The 13,651-nt window shown below is 40.1% G+C and overlaps 1 protein-coding gene across 3 annotated transcripts in view; it reads right to left on the bottom strand.

Annotated features, from left to right (window-relative positions):
* The window catches only part of LOC126251524 (transmembrane 6 superfamily member 1-like), a 224,976-nt gene that overhangs the window by 60,685 nt on the left and 150,640 nt on the right, over positions 1–13,651 (bottom strand). For all 3 annotated transcript variants that reach the window (XM_049952013.1, XM_049952010.1, XM_049952012.1), the window contains exon 5: positions 4,850–5,071. In XM_049952013.1, coding sequence (XP_049807970.1) covers positions 4,850–5,071 — 222 coding nt within the window. The remainder of the gene's footprint in view (positions 1–4,849; positions 5,072–13,651) is intronic.

Genomic DNA, 13,651 nt, shown 5'->3' with positions numbered 1-13,651 from the left:
TGGTACCTGTGTCTTTGCGTGCTTCGGTCTTGTGCCTCCTTCACCAAGGGCACTGGGGTGTGTCTCGCACAAAATCTCTGGCGCGCCGTCATGTGTACTGGCCTGGCATCGACTCTGAAATAGCACACATGGTCGCTGCCTGCGGCCCTTGTGCGTCACAGGCCGCTGCCCCGAAGTCATCTTTGTCACTGTGGCCTTCGCCTGAGAAGCCCAGGGAGCGCATTCATGCTGACTTTGCGGGACCCTTTTTAGGTACTTATTGGCTCCTCGTAATTGACGCCTACTCTAACTTTCCTTTCATTGTCTGTTGCATGTCGCCTACCACCGCAGCAACCACCAGTGCTCTCGCCCGCATTTTTTCTTTGGAAGGCCTCCCCTCTAATCTTGTAACTGATAATGGTCCGCAATTTGCCTCTTCCGAATTTGCGGATTTTTGTGCTCGTCACGGCGTTACGCATGTCACGACCCCGCCGTTTCATCCACAATCCAACGGTGAGGCTGAAGGACTGGTCTGCACATTTAAGGCTCAGATGTGGAAACTTCTGACTTCTTCTGCTGCTGATGATGCGCTTCTATAGCTTCTGGCATCTTACCGTTTCACCCCCATGGGCGACCACAGCCCGGCTGAGCTCTTACATGGTCGACAGCCCCGCACGCTACTTCATCTTCTCCGGCCTCCCACCTCACGGCCACGGGTGCCTTCACTTGGCCGGTTCACCGCCGACGACCTCGTCTGGGTACGGGGATATGGCAGGCAGCCAAAATGGAGCCCGGGCCGCATCTTAAGACACCGTGGCAGACGCCTGTATGAAATCCAGACGGACACGGGTGCTGCAGTGCGTCATTCGGACCAGCTGGCCTCAGGTGCCAGCAACGCCTGTTCCGAATGCCACCACACCACCTTTGGCTCTACCTGACACTCGGGATCTTGGCATCTCTCAATACTCACAACGCAGCCCTCTCACCGTCATTGTGATGCCAGCATCAGAACGGACGCCACCAGGAGACATGCCCATGCAGGAACCGGAGGACCATCCTCTGTCAGAGCAAATCTACTTGCCTCCTCCACCAACGGACGCCGACACATCGCCCATGTCTCCTGTCATATCAAATGGACTTGCCGCAACGGGCAGATTGGTGCATGGGCCCCCAGCAGATTCGACCCCTATGTCTCCTGTCATCTCAACCTGTTATCATCGGGGACACTTCCGTCCGTACGAGAAGCCCCCTCCTCGAGACTTTACGGTGACTCAACCAATGCCGATCATTCAAAGTGCCGCCGCGCAATTACGCGCGTCCTCTACGTGCGGCGCTGTCTGCCAGCTATGCAGCAGCTGCGCCACCTAGGCGGCCAGCCGAGCAGCGGCCGCTAGACTGGGACTCAGTGCTCATTCGAATGCTAATGTGTACACAGGTCTTACTTGTCAACTTACTCTGTGACTTATATGTGTTGTGTCGTTCCGAAATATAGGTGTTAAACTTGAAGTTCTAACAGTATCTTAATCAATTTGAAAATGTACTGAATACCAGAATGAGATTTTCACTCTGCAGCGGAGTGTGCGCTGATATGAAACTTTCTGGCAGATTAAAACTGTGTGCCCGACCGAGACTCGAACTCGGGACTCCCGAGTTCGAGTCTCGGTCGGACACACAGTTTTAATCTGCCAGGAAGTTTCATGTACTGAATAGTTCACAGCACACTACCACAAATTTCACACCATTTGTTGAAATACAGTTTGACAAAAAGCCAGAAAACATTTTAAATAAATTATTTGATTATCCTGCTGATACTGAAATCACCTCAAATGAAAGAAACAAAATTGTTAGAGACAATCATGCCACAAGAAAAGGAAACAAAAACATGATAAGAAACTTAAAAGTAATTCAATATACGGTAGGGGATCTGGTATTAACCAAAAGTTATGAAAAATCTAAAGCTATCAATAAGGCGATAAAGAAATTTTTTGATATCTACTTTGGACCATTTGAAACTCTAGAGATACCTCATCCTAATGCTTACCATTTGATATATCCTAGGTCAAAGAAAATTGTTTGGATTAAGAAATATTACTCAGCTGAAACCACATTTTCAATAACTGCAAGCCCTCAAGGGGGTACACTCTCTATGTGTACCATGTGTCTGGCGGGCACAAGGACCCCAGATAATGTAGTATCTGCCTTAACACCGTAATACATCGGTACTACATCCTCACACATATTTATACACATTTCTATCTTATGGGTTTATGCTGACTTTGATTATCTATTTTATTCATGATATTGATGTTTGATGATGTGAGGTACAATAATTTGCTTAATACACTTTACTTTGATATTTTCTGAGGTTTAATATGATCAATCCTCAGTGGGTACACACATACTTTGTGTACCATGCTTGTGGCATACGAAAGGTGCCCCAGCTAATGTGACATTTGCTTAACAGAAACATATCAGTGTCTCATTCCACCCACACAGCTTAATTACACATCTATCAAAAGTCAAGATAACTATCGAATTATTATTATTATTTTTAACATGGGATACATAAGATTATGATACTTGATGATGAGAGGTTGCTAGAATGTAGCCACATGTATGAAAGAGAAAGAAAATAAGCTATGAAATATTTGAATCCACTGACATAATTTTGTTTCACTAACATGAAATTGCCTGCATTTGCTTCAGAGGTTTTCTATGAGATGGAATAGAACCACAAATATGGTTTTGCTATCAGAATAATAATGAAAGATTTATCTAAAGTTGGAATTAATTTGCATATGTGGTGTCAGTTTTTATCAAAAGCTGTCCGGTTTGTCATTGGATTATCTAATTTGCACTAACACTGTCAGATTTTATCTTAACGTTGTCTAAGAGGAAGGATCTTGATTATTTTGTGTTATATTAAAACAGAGTCTGGCACATAACTTACAGTGAAAGTCATTGCATTGATAAATTGTGGATTGAAGAAATTAACTGACTCTGTACAAGGTGAAATACTAATGAAACTCACTTGAATTTGTAAACAAATATTTTGTCACCATTTCGTCAAAGACAAATTACCCCAATGAGTATGACTGATACATGATAAAGAAACTATTCTTACGAACATTATAAAATAATTACTTAAAATGTTAATCCAATCATGTAATTTCTAATATTTTTTATGACATTTGATCTTTTAATATGTATAAGCCTATTCTTACGTATATGTCTTTATCTATCAATAGTTTGTGACCTGATGCAGATTGGAACTTTCAGATCAATTGTAAAGTGATGCCTGAAAAACTCTTGTTTGAAAGCAAACCTTTTTATTTCTAAAGAAGAGCTTTGGCTCTCGCAGATACCCAAACCTCTTCAGGGGTTATTGAAATAAAACAACCCCTTGTTTTACATTCCTTATTCAATACCCTAATGAAATACTATCCAAAGAGGCTAATCCTTGAAAGTTTCATAATTCCAATTGTAACTAACAAATGATTTCATGTAATACATTAAATTTCATAAAATTAATTATTTCAGTAGTTTACTTGTATGACATGTTTGTCCAATATATGTTCACAATATTTTGCATTCACTAATGAAGCCATAATTAAGAAAAATTAGGTTTGCACTGTTGTTTTTCAGTATTTTATATAATATGATGTATATTTTACGTAAAAATCTTTTATATTGTATACACCAGTTTCGGCATAAATTACGCAACGTTTTGTGGATAGTTACTCATAATAATTTTAAACTTTTAATTGTTAATTTTATAAATTTGGACTGTAGTTTTGTTGTCTTCATTGTTAAAATGTATAAATAGGAGGAGCACAAGGTTACGAGAAGTTCAGTTGGAGACAGTCTTGAGACGTAACCACTGTGTCGAGAAGAAATGGCGCAGCCTGTCATAAACAAACCACTATAAATGGACTTGGTACCTGGATTATTTCATGGAATTCACATAACTTGATCCAATTAGCAGATGAAATGGACCGGGACAACGACTACTTCAGCAGCAGCAGCAGGAAGCAGATTACTCCAAGTTACACCAAACTAAGATACATATAAACAATGAACTGAACTATATATGTGTCACTGCAGAACTAATTACTAAAGTGTAATGTTTGGAAACGGTTCTAGCAGTAAACATATGCATTTGTCTCAAAGTTATTTTTGAGTGGAGGAGGCCAAAGTGATCAATAAGATACTCCCATGATCACGCGTTCTTGATGTCTATGGAAGACAATTGTAACAACAAACTTTTGAGGTTTTTTGTTTAAATCAAATAATCTCATTCAATGTCAGAATTTTTGCCACAGTTCCAATACCAATTTCACAGTTTTGTTACAATGTCTACAAGATAATGCTCGCCTACGCTTGGCGAGATTTTATACTGCTTGCCAAACTGCTCCTTAGCTAGCAAGGTTGTTGGGCCTCTCCACAATTGAGAATGTTTGGAGCATTCTGGGCAGAGCCCTCCAACCAGCTGGGGATATTGATGATCTAAATTGCAAATTGGACAGAATTTAGTATGGTATCCCTCAGGGGGCATCTGACAACTCCACTAATCAGTGCCAAGCTGAATAAGTGCTTGCATAAGGGCCTAAGTGGACCAATGTGACTTGTTCAGTTTGTAAAGCTCTCTCTCTTGAATAAATCACCCAATTTTTTCTGACTTTTAATCATTTGTTTGTCATTACATGTACATCACATCTACCAATTTCCATCCCATTTAAATAATGCCTTCATGGTGCATCATCTTTGGCCTTAGAGTGTACTAGTACAATCATTCTGTCTACATATAATTTTATTACATATATTAAAACTTCCTGTATTTGAATATTAGTTAATAGTTATGTAACAGTACCTGTGATGTAGCTCCAGCAACAAGAAGTGACAAATCCATCATCCATTCTGCATTTGGACAAAATACTAAACCAAATGCAAGAATTATGAAACTTGGTACAAAATAAAATATCATGATGAGGCCCTGAATCCAAGCAAATGGTGCTGGGGTTGTCTGCATGGTAATGGGCTCCACATTACTCTTATACCACACTGGTAACTGTTGCTGACTTCCAAGACATGCCTGCAGTTAAATAAGACACACTTCATTTCTCTTTGTTAGTATTCATTTTTTGCATTATCTCAATTTGTAAAAAGTTAACTTAAAACTTAAATGAGAAAGGTACCAGTCACTGACACGCACATAAACAAGACTTAAAGAAAATAATCTTGTTTTTGTGCATACTAACAACTCAGCATCTCTACTATGTATTGAGTAAGTTATCTTTACACCTTAAATTACTTATATTCCACCAAGGAATTACCATTGCTGCAGGAAAGTAGTTAGAAGGTGAAGCAATATGTATAATAGGTGCAAGAAACTCTATAAGTCAAACTATATAGGAAAGATACCAAATTAATTATATCTGCAATAACAAAAAACTGTTCACTAGTAGAGTTCTATGAATTATGGATAATACGTGGGAGAAATGATTTAAATAATTGAGGTTTGGTTATTTAGCTGGCTATGTTATCTAGTAATATCTAAACTTATTTTGAGGAGAGTAAGTCAAAATTAACTTTATTATAGTCTGATTAAAAGTACTTGATAGTTGACATTTGTCACTTGCCACTATAGTGTTGCCCCATAAGCTGCTGGCTACTGTTCTGTTATAGGTGACACACAAAGTCACAAACTCAATGGGTCACTTCACAAATGTTATTAATGTGTATCACGGAGAAATTTTGGAAGTGGCCATTGTGAGGCATGCTAGAAATGCTAGTTGCTCTGTCAACAGCTAATTTTAAGAGACCAATGATTGAACTGCAGCAGACGATTCATTTTGTAGCCCAATTAATTGAACTCATGTCCTAATATAACCACAACCTCATGATGTGCTATGTATCCATGTAAAAGGTGATCAGTGACCTGCAGCAGAACTAAAATCACAATTGCTTTGTTCACAGTTGTTAAAGCTAAGATACATGAGCAAACTCAAGATAAAAAAAAATGTATTGCTAAAACCAAACTGTACTTCTCATTATCATTGATTATCTGAAACTATCCTCATACTGGCTACATGAGCTGTCATGATACCGAACACCACACAGCCCTCGTTGGCACTTGATTACATCATAGGTCATATATGCACATTCCTATTGGAAAAAGAATGATAGAAAGAAAAATAAGAGTCAATAGAAAAGTCAATACAATGATGAAAATGACATGGCAAAGAAATATAAATTTTGTAAAAATTACATCTAAACCAATTAATTGAAAATAAATAGTAATGAAATCTTATGATTATATTTTGAAATAAAAAAAATTGCTAGTTTTGATGAGATTCAAACCCATGATCATCTACATGAGAAGTTTATATGCTATCAGTTGCACTTTGTGACAACAGGGGTTAAGTAGTTATATGTATGACTGTGGTTATCCAGTTGCAATAATGAACTGCAGCCTTTAAAATTCAACTTCATGCAACATCATGCAAAGCTGTCTAATGTAAGCTGATCTCCGTGATTACGATAACTGTATAAGTGACACTTAATCACGTCTCGTGCAGAAGTATCCAATATAGTTGGTGAGTGCTATGTATTAAACGTGTGTATTTCATTATCATTGTTAGGCGCGTATGTTGTTTTTGGTCTGGTTGTCATGTGTGATGAAATACAAAATAGAAGTGCCAGACCCAGGATTCAGGATCCAAACATATCAACGAAGAATGCCTGACATGGAACTGGAAGTGAACTGACCAACTATTGTGGCTGCTTGACAATAGCGAACAATTCAGGTGTGATGTTTAGCACTCTGATTGGCGGAAACCAGCTCCAACACTTTAAGCATAAAATGCCAAATATCAAGTATTTTCAATCAAGTTATAGTGATCTTGTCTTGAGAGTAATGAAAAAAGTCTGGTCTCTACAGCTCTGTTCCAACACTCAAGCCCTTCTTCTCTTCTTAGTACTGTCATTAATAACAGTACCTGTCCTCTATCCACGTGTCCCTTCATTGTAAACCACACTGTATCCTCCTCCTACCAACACCCAGTCTTCCACTCTCAGCTTCAAGACATACTTCAACAGAATACACAAATTTACTGTTACATCACTTTTATGTACATTCAGTTTTGAAGTAAGTCAGACAAATTGCACCACCGCTGCCCTTCATACAAACATTTGAAAGTTGTCTATAATTCACACAATTCACTGTAGACTCTACAATGCTGTCTCTCTCACCTGCAAAAGCAAAAATATCACCAATACAACTTCATTCATTTCCAACAAATGCAGTCCTACAGATGATGTAAAATGCTAACACAAATTTCTTTGGTGACCGTCACTCAATCAGAAAAGAGTTAGTTGGTTGTAAAAATATCCACAACATAAATCAGTACTCTAATACTAACAATGTTACGTCTTATGACATAGAATTTTCTCTTACAAAAAAGTTGATGATATGTCATCCGTGGCTGTGTAGTTCAGTAATACTGGACGCTTGTCTGCAATGTCAATCAGCCTAACCAGGATGATCATCTCCTTGTTGCCATCTATTACGGTGTCAAAAACTAGTTTCTCAGCAGCTTGTCTCAGAAATTGTTAAATGTTAGTAGAAAGTTTGAGCCTGACTGGTGCTGGTAATAATTTGAGAAAAATGTATCCTCTGCTGGTCTGGAGAATCCTCATATTCATTAATCAAACAATGGAAAATCCAGGATGGAATGTAACAATACAGGGAAGGAAAAGTTACTACTCATCATACAGCAGAGATGCTGAGTTGTGATAGGCACAACAAAAAGACATGTGTGCAAGTTGCGTTTGCGTGAGCATGTGTGTGTGTGTGTGTGTGTGTGTGTGTGTGTGTGTGTGTGTGTGTGTGTGTGTGTGTGTGTGTGTGTCTACTGCTGACAAAGGCCTTAATGGCCGAAAGCTATAATTATGTGAATCTTTTTGTTGTGCCTATCGCAACTCAGCATCTCCGCTATATGGTGAGTAGCAACTTTCCTTCTCTGGTCATGTTCATTAATTGTACACATTCCACATCTCACCAAAATCTCTTGATGGTCTCCTGTATGATAAAAGATTTTGTGAAATGATTGATGGAGTATATGAAAGCCTGCCAAAAACTCTTCTTGCTTTCTTTTATTATATGGTGGCATGTCATGCTTGGTAACTGAAAGGTGGCATTGGTTGTGTTCATGAAGCTCCATAGAGCATCTGCACTAACTGTAGAACTCCACTCTTCAATCCACACACACACACACACACACACACACACACACACAAAAAACAGGTTGCCTTCGTAGTTGGTGTCAATAATTAAACACAAATGCAGCTGCAGTGTATTGGATTCTACTGGAGACATAATCCACAATTATCTGGAGCTTAATTTGAGAGACAGAAAATTGGCTGGACAGTGCCTATTTCACCTCACTGAATGGTGGAAAATATTCTAATTGCAGTACCAAAGTGTGTAATGAGCCCTCTGTTCCCAATATGCATGTTATGTGTCAGAACTAGGCTTTCAACTGTTCTATCTCAAGACCAGGTGGTAAAAAAATTTAAAAAATATAGAACTGTGTTGTTGCTGTGGCCCTCAACTCAAATACTGATTTGATGCAGGTCTTTATGCTAGTCTGTCCTGTGCAAGTCTCTTCTTCTCTGTGTAACTATTGCAGCATGCAGCCACTTCAAACTGCCTACTATAGTCACACCTTGGCCTCCTGCCCCCCCCCCCCCCCCCTCCCGCCACACACACACAACCCCTTCCATTACCAAATAAAACCTTTCTTTGATGCCTCAGGATGTGTTCTATCGATTTATCCCTTGTTTTAGTGAATTTGTGCTATAAAGTACTTTTCTCCCCAACTTGACTAGTATCTCTCTGTCGGTTATCCTATCAACTCATCTTATTTTGGGAATAATTCTGGAATACAATAATTCAAAAGCTTCTATACTCTAGTCATTACTGTTTATTATCCATGTTTTGCTTTCATATAAGATTACATTACTGACAAATACTTCCAGAAAAGACTTCCTAACACTTAAATTGATATTCAGTACCAACATATTTCTCTTTTCCAGAAGCACTTTCCTTGCTACTGGCAATCTGTTTGGCACATTATGCACAGTAAAATTTCCATAAAAATGGAATGTTGTGGTTATTTATTTTACAAGATAACTGAGAGGCCCTGCACAGAGGCTTCTTAGTGGCAGATATAGCAAGCATGTGATTGTCTTCCATGTGAGACATGGCAGTGGTATGTACAATCATTAACCTCACTTATTGTCAGTGTCCTTATAGCTGTAAGCTATAACAGGAGTACGAAGTGGGAACAAAAGGTTAATGGGTGTGATTATTTATTTAAGTGTCTTTGGTGAAACCTGCATGGTAATCAGAGGAGTAGATCACGATATGTTTCAATTTTAATCAGCTACAGAAATCTGAATTTGTGGTAGTGTGCAGAGGCAGAAGACAACCACTGTTGCATTGGTGGGGTGGCTGATCATCAAAGTGTGGTGAGTTGTTATGGCAGGCTTCAGAGTGCACCTACTGGAAGTTTTTGGATGGATGGCTGGATTTCAACATAAATCTTATGAATGAAAGTAGGCTAAAAAATCAATTCCTAAGTCTATTATGTAGTTTCAGTCTGTTTCCACACATATATGAACCCACAAGAATAACATATAATACAAACAGTATTATAGATGATATATTTTCAAATGTACAATCCACAGAAGAGGAAGTAACAAATACTGATTTGGGATTATCAACCACAATGCTCTTGTCCTCAAAATTCCTTCAATGCCACTGCAAGAGAAAAAAATGTACTTCATGTATAAAAGAAAATTTTCCACTGAAAACTGTGTAGATTTTACAAATATCCTAACTAGTGCGTCCTGGGCAGAAGTGCTGTCCCTAATAAATACGAATGATGCATGTAACCCTTTTTCTTCAGTTTTCATGGGATATTTTGATATGTGCTTTCCGAAGCAGCTGTCAAGAATCACATCACATCACAATACAAAGCCAAGTTCTTGGATCACAGTTGGCTTCAAAACTTCTTGTCGAACTCTAAAGGATTATAAATTCAAAATGGAAGACACCTAAAGATCCACAGTTCATAGAATATGTTAAGAATTACAAGAGGGTGTATCAAGCAAGGCTTACCGCCTCATCCCATCTGTCAAATTTGTGCATGTACCCAGAAGGAAATTTCAAAAGAGTCTTTCCTTCTCATCCTGTCTGGCAAGTCTCCCCTGTCCCAGGGTTCTGGGTCTTTTCCAAACTTTCCTCATTTCCTAAACCTCACCCGTCCTTTGTCCCTCTTCCTTTCCCTTCAACCCTACTGCCAGAAGAGGGAGCAGCAGTAGCTCCAAAAGCCTTCAAATTTCATTAAATCTCTACCTTAACCTTTACTGGTGTTTTCCTGATGCTGCTTGGTGAGTCGATTTTTCTATCTCTCCAGTTACATTATATTTTCAAAAGCTGATAATTTTCATTGTTATATTAACTGTTGTTTTGTGATTACTATTGTTAATGCAATGATATGTTGTCACTTCATTCTCAAAGCAAAAGAAAGGTGAGTTAATTTTGTGTGGTTATTAACTGAATTCAGGCTTCCGTTGATGTCTATGGAGAACTGGTTGGCTTAGGACTGACATGATATTTCATGCATGAATCATTCAGCACCACATCAGTGTGGCTTTTCTGATTGTGTAACTGCCAATACGTGGAGTCTGTTATGATATAGTGAGTGCAGTGTAATCCAATATCTTTGTGAACTAGGTAATCTGCTGCAGCAACACGCTTGCAGCCATTAGAGACAAAATCCAAACAACATTAGATTAATTCACTAATGGACCACAAGTTCATCATTGTGCCATGCAGCTGTTTTTGTCATGGTACTAGATTAGTCACTACATTTTCAATTTGTAAATTGTATATATTTTTGTCTTGTTCATTTTTATTATGTCAGATATGCTCAAGTTACCTACGTAAGTCCAGTATTTGTGTAGTGCACAGTTTTTCAATCCTTGTATTGAATTAGTCACATATGGTGTACTGCAATGATGTCCTTTCATGTCATCTAAAGAGACTATGTTAACTGATCTTTCCAACGGACAATATGTACTCATGGTATATGCTAGTGTACCACCTGGCTCAAGGTTTCTGTTTTCCTAGACATTTTTGTGAGTTTGTGCAACTGATTGTGCCTAATTAATGTTCCAATAAAGGAACTGTTCAAATCTGGACGTTCTTCCATGACAGGATTCCACAGTTTACTGTTACCATCTACACTGCTTGCCTAGTAATACTACTGTACCTGGATGTTGTGTTCAGCGAGGAACAAATTCCCACATTGGTGACCCCAATGTGATGACAGACAGTGGGTGGAAATTCACATATTACCTGTTTAACATACTCACTGTAACATGTGGTACACTTTTCCATTTTACAACTAGTTTCCACCCTGTCACTAATGGCATGTGAGAGACTCTAAAAGCTGCCCTTACCCATCATGTTGCAACTTGGTCTTCTGCCCTGCCACTAGTTCTCCTAGGCTTGTGGGTGGCCCACAAAATCAAACTGGGTGTGTCTGCTACTGAGATCATGTATGGGCAGATGCTTGCCACTCAGAAGACTTCATCAAGCCACAGCCCCTGCCAACTACCACCTGCACCTGGCCCTCAATAAAAAGCTGCACAACTGCAAGGAGTGCCTGCACTCAGTGCCCCCTCAGTGCCGTATTGAGTAAAAGTCCACTGTGCTTTGGGACCTCCAGTGCTTGTCATGCTCCAAGTGGACGCCAGCCAGCCACTGCTCTACCCACAGTATTCAAGCTCACATCTTGTGCTCAAGTAAGGGAAAATAACCTTTTCTGTAAATCTCTGAGTGTGGCCACCACAGTCTCAAACAGTTAGCTGAAGCTGGACATATGCTTATCCTTCCACACCCTCATGTGCCACCAACCATCAAATTCGAGTTGGCACCAAACAGTGATAACAGCACCCCACCTGACACTGCAGTGCTTGGGACCCAAGGGCAGATTCCACCTACCGTTTCCATCACTTCCTTGCCCTAGCAGAGCCACCCAAGTCACCTGTCACTTTGTGCCCACCAACAGACCCGCCATCTGGCTCCTCGCTGAAGTTGAGAGAGACCAACCCCACACTTTTGACACCAATACACCTATCATCACCCCTGCAACACCATCACATACCCCTACTGCAATGTGTGACCCACTCTATCAACAAGATGAAGCAGCAGCAGGTGCTTATGGCACTGTCACAGGATAATGTCCATTATGTCACACACAGACGGTGCACTGTGAGTTGCCCTCAATGCCTAACATGCCTGAGCACTAGCTCCCTGCCATGTGTGCTGCCTGGCCCTCTCCCCACATCATGGAATGCCTGACTGTGCCCATCAACTGCTATGTGTCACCACACTGCATCCCAGAAGTACCGGGGGGGGGGGGGGGGGGGGTGTGTTGTTAGCGTGCCTGACTCACAAAGTTATGTCACAGATGTTGTCACATACCATGCTACCACCTCTACCATCGCCAGTAGACCTGGCTTCACCAACACAACACTACCATCCTATGAACATCCACAGCATTCATCACCCTGCTCTCTCCTTCTTGTATGGGGGATGGAGGTAGCTGAGTGGTGACATGCTACTATGCATTTGTGCCTACCACTCGTATGCCCTAGCAGATGATCATGCATTATAGCGGATGGCACATAATCCGGCAAAAACTGCATTGTGAGCTGTAAGCATCCTAGGGCAAGAACTTTCTCTGTCATGTACCTCTTTGCTGCAGTGCCTGGATTTTACTCAATATGGATGCTACAAGAAGTGTTCTCAACCCTACATACTTCCTGAACTGACACTGAGCTGTCCAAATGACAAGTGCAGTGATTAAATGTTTCTTAAATGTCCAATTTATTAATTTATCAGAACTTAAGGGCTTTCTGTAGTGCTACGAGATAGGTGCACAATCTGTGATGTCAAAGGTGAGTTGGTTTTGTGTGCCTATGAATTGAATAATATTCAGGCTTCCCTTCAGGCCTATAGAGAACTACCTGGCATAGGAATGACACAGTGTTTCATACATGAATGATTCAGCACCATCTCACTGCAGCCTTTCTGATTGTGAGATGCCCTCTTTATGGAGTCTGTTATGATATAACGAATACAGTGTGATCCAACTCTTTGGTTGGTTGGTTGGTTTGTGGGATTGAAGGGACCAGACTGCTAGGGCCATCGGTCCCTTTTTCCAAAACCTTCAAACATCCACAAAGAATAAAAACGAACAATGGATATGACATGAGATGACACAGGACATGAAAGACTCAAACAAAGACCAGACAAATGGAATTAAAATCACACAGAGTGTGACAGTGGTTGGCCGACCATAGAGACAAAAAAGGAAAAGCCAACCACCAAGAAACACACTAAAAACCTCAGTCTAAAATCGTAGGCCAAAGGCCAGACTCAACACAAAATAAAGACAAACACTTAGATCAAGTGATAAAAGCCCCCGGCATGAATAAAATGCAAAACTAAGCCTGCCATGGCAGTGTCATCTGTTAAAAGTGCAGGGAGCATATCAGGCAGTGCAAACATCTGCCTGAGCACAGTTAAAAGGGGACA

The sequence above is a fragment of the Schistocerca nitens genome, chromosome 4 (genome assembly GCF_023898315.1).
Source record: "Schistocerca nitens isolate TAMUIC-IGC-003100 chromosome 4, iqSchNite1.1, whole genome shotgun sequence".
NCBI lineage: Eukaryota > Metazoa > Arthropoda > Insecta > Orthoptera > Acrididae > Schistocerca > Schistocerca nitens.
This window is presented reverse-complemented; position numbering and strand designations above follow the sequence as displayed.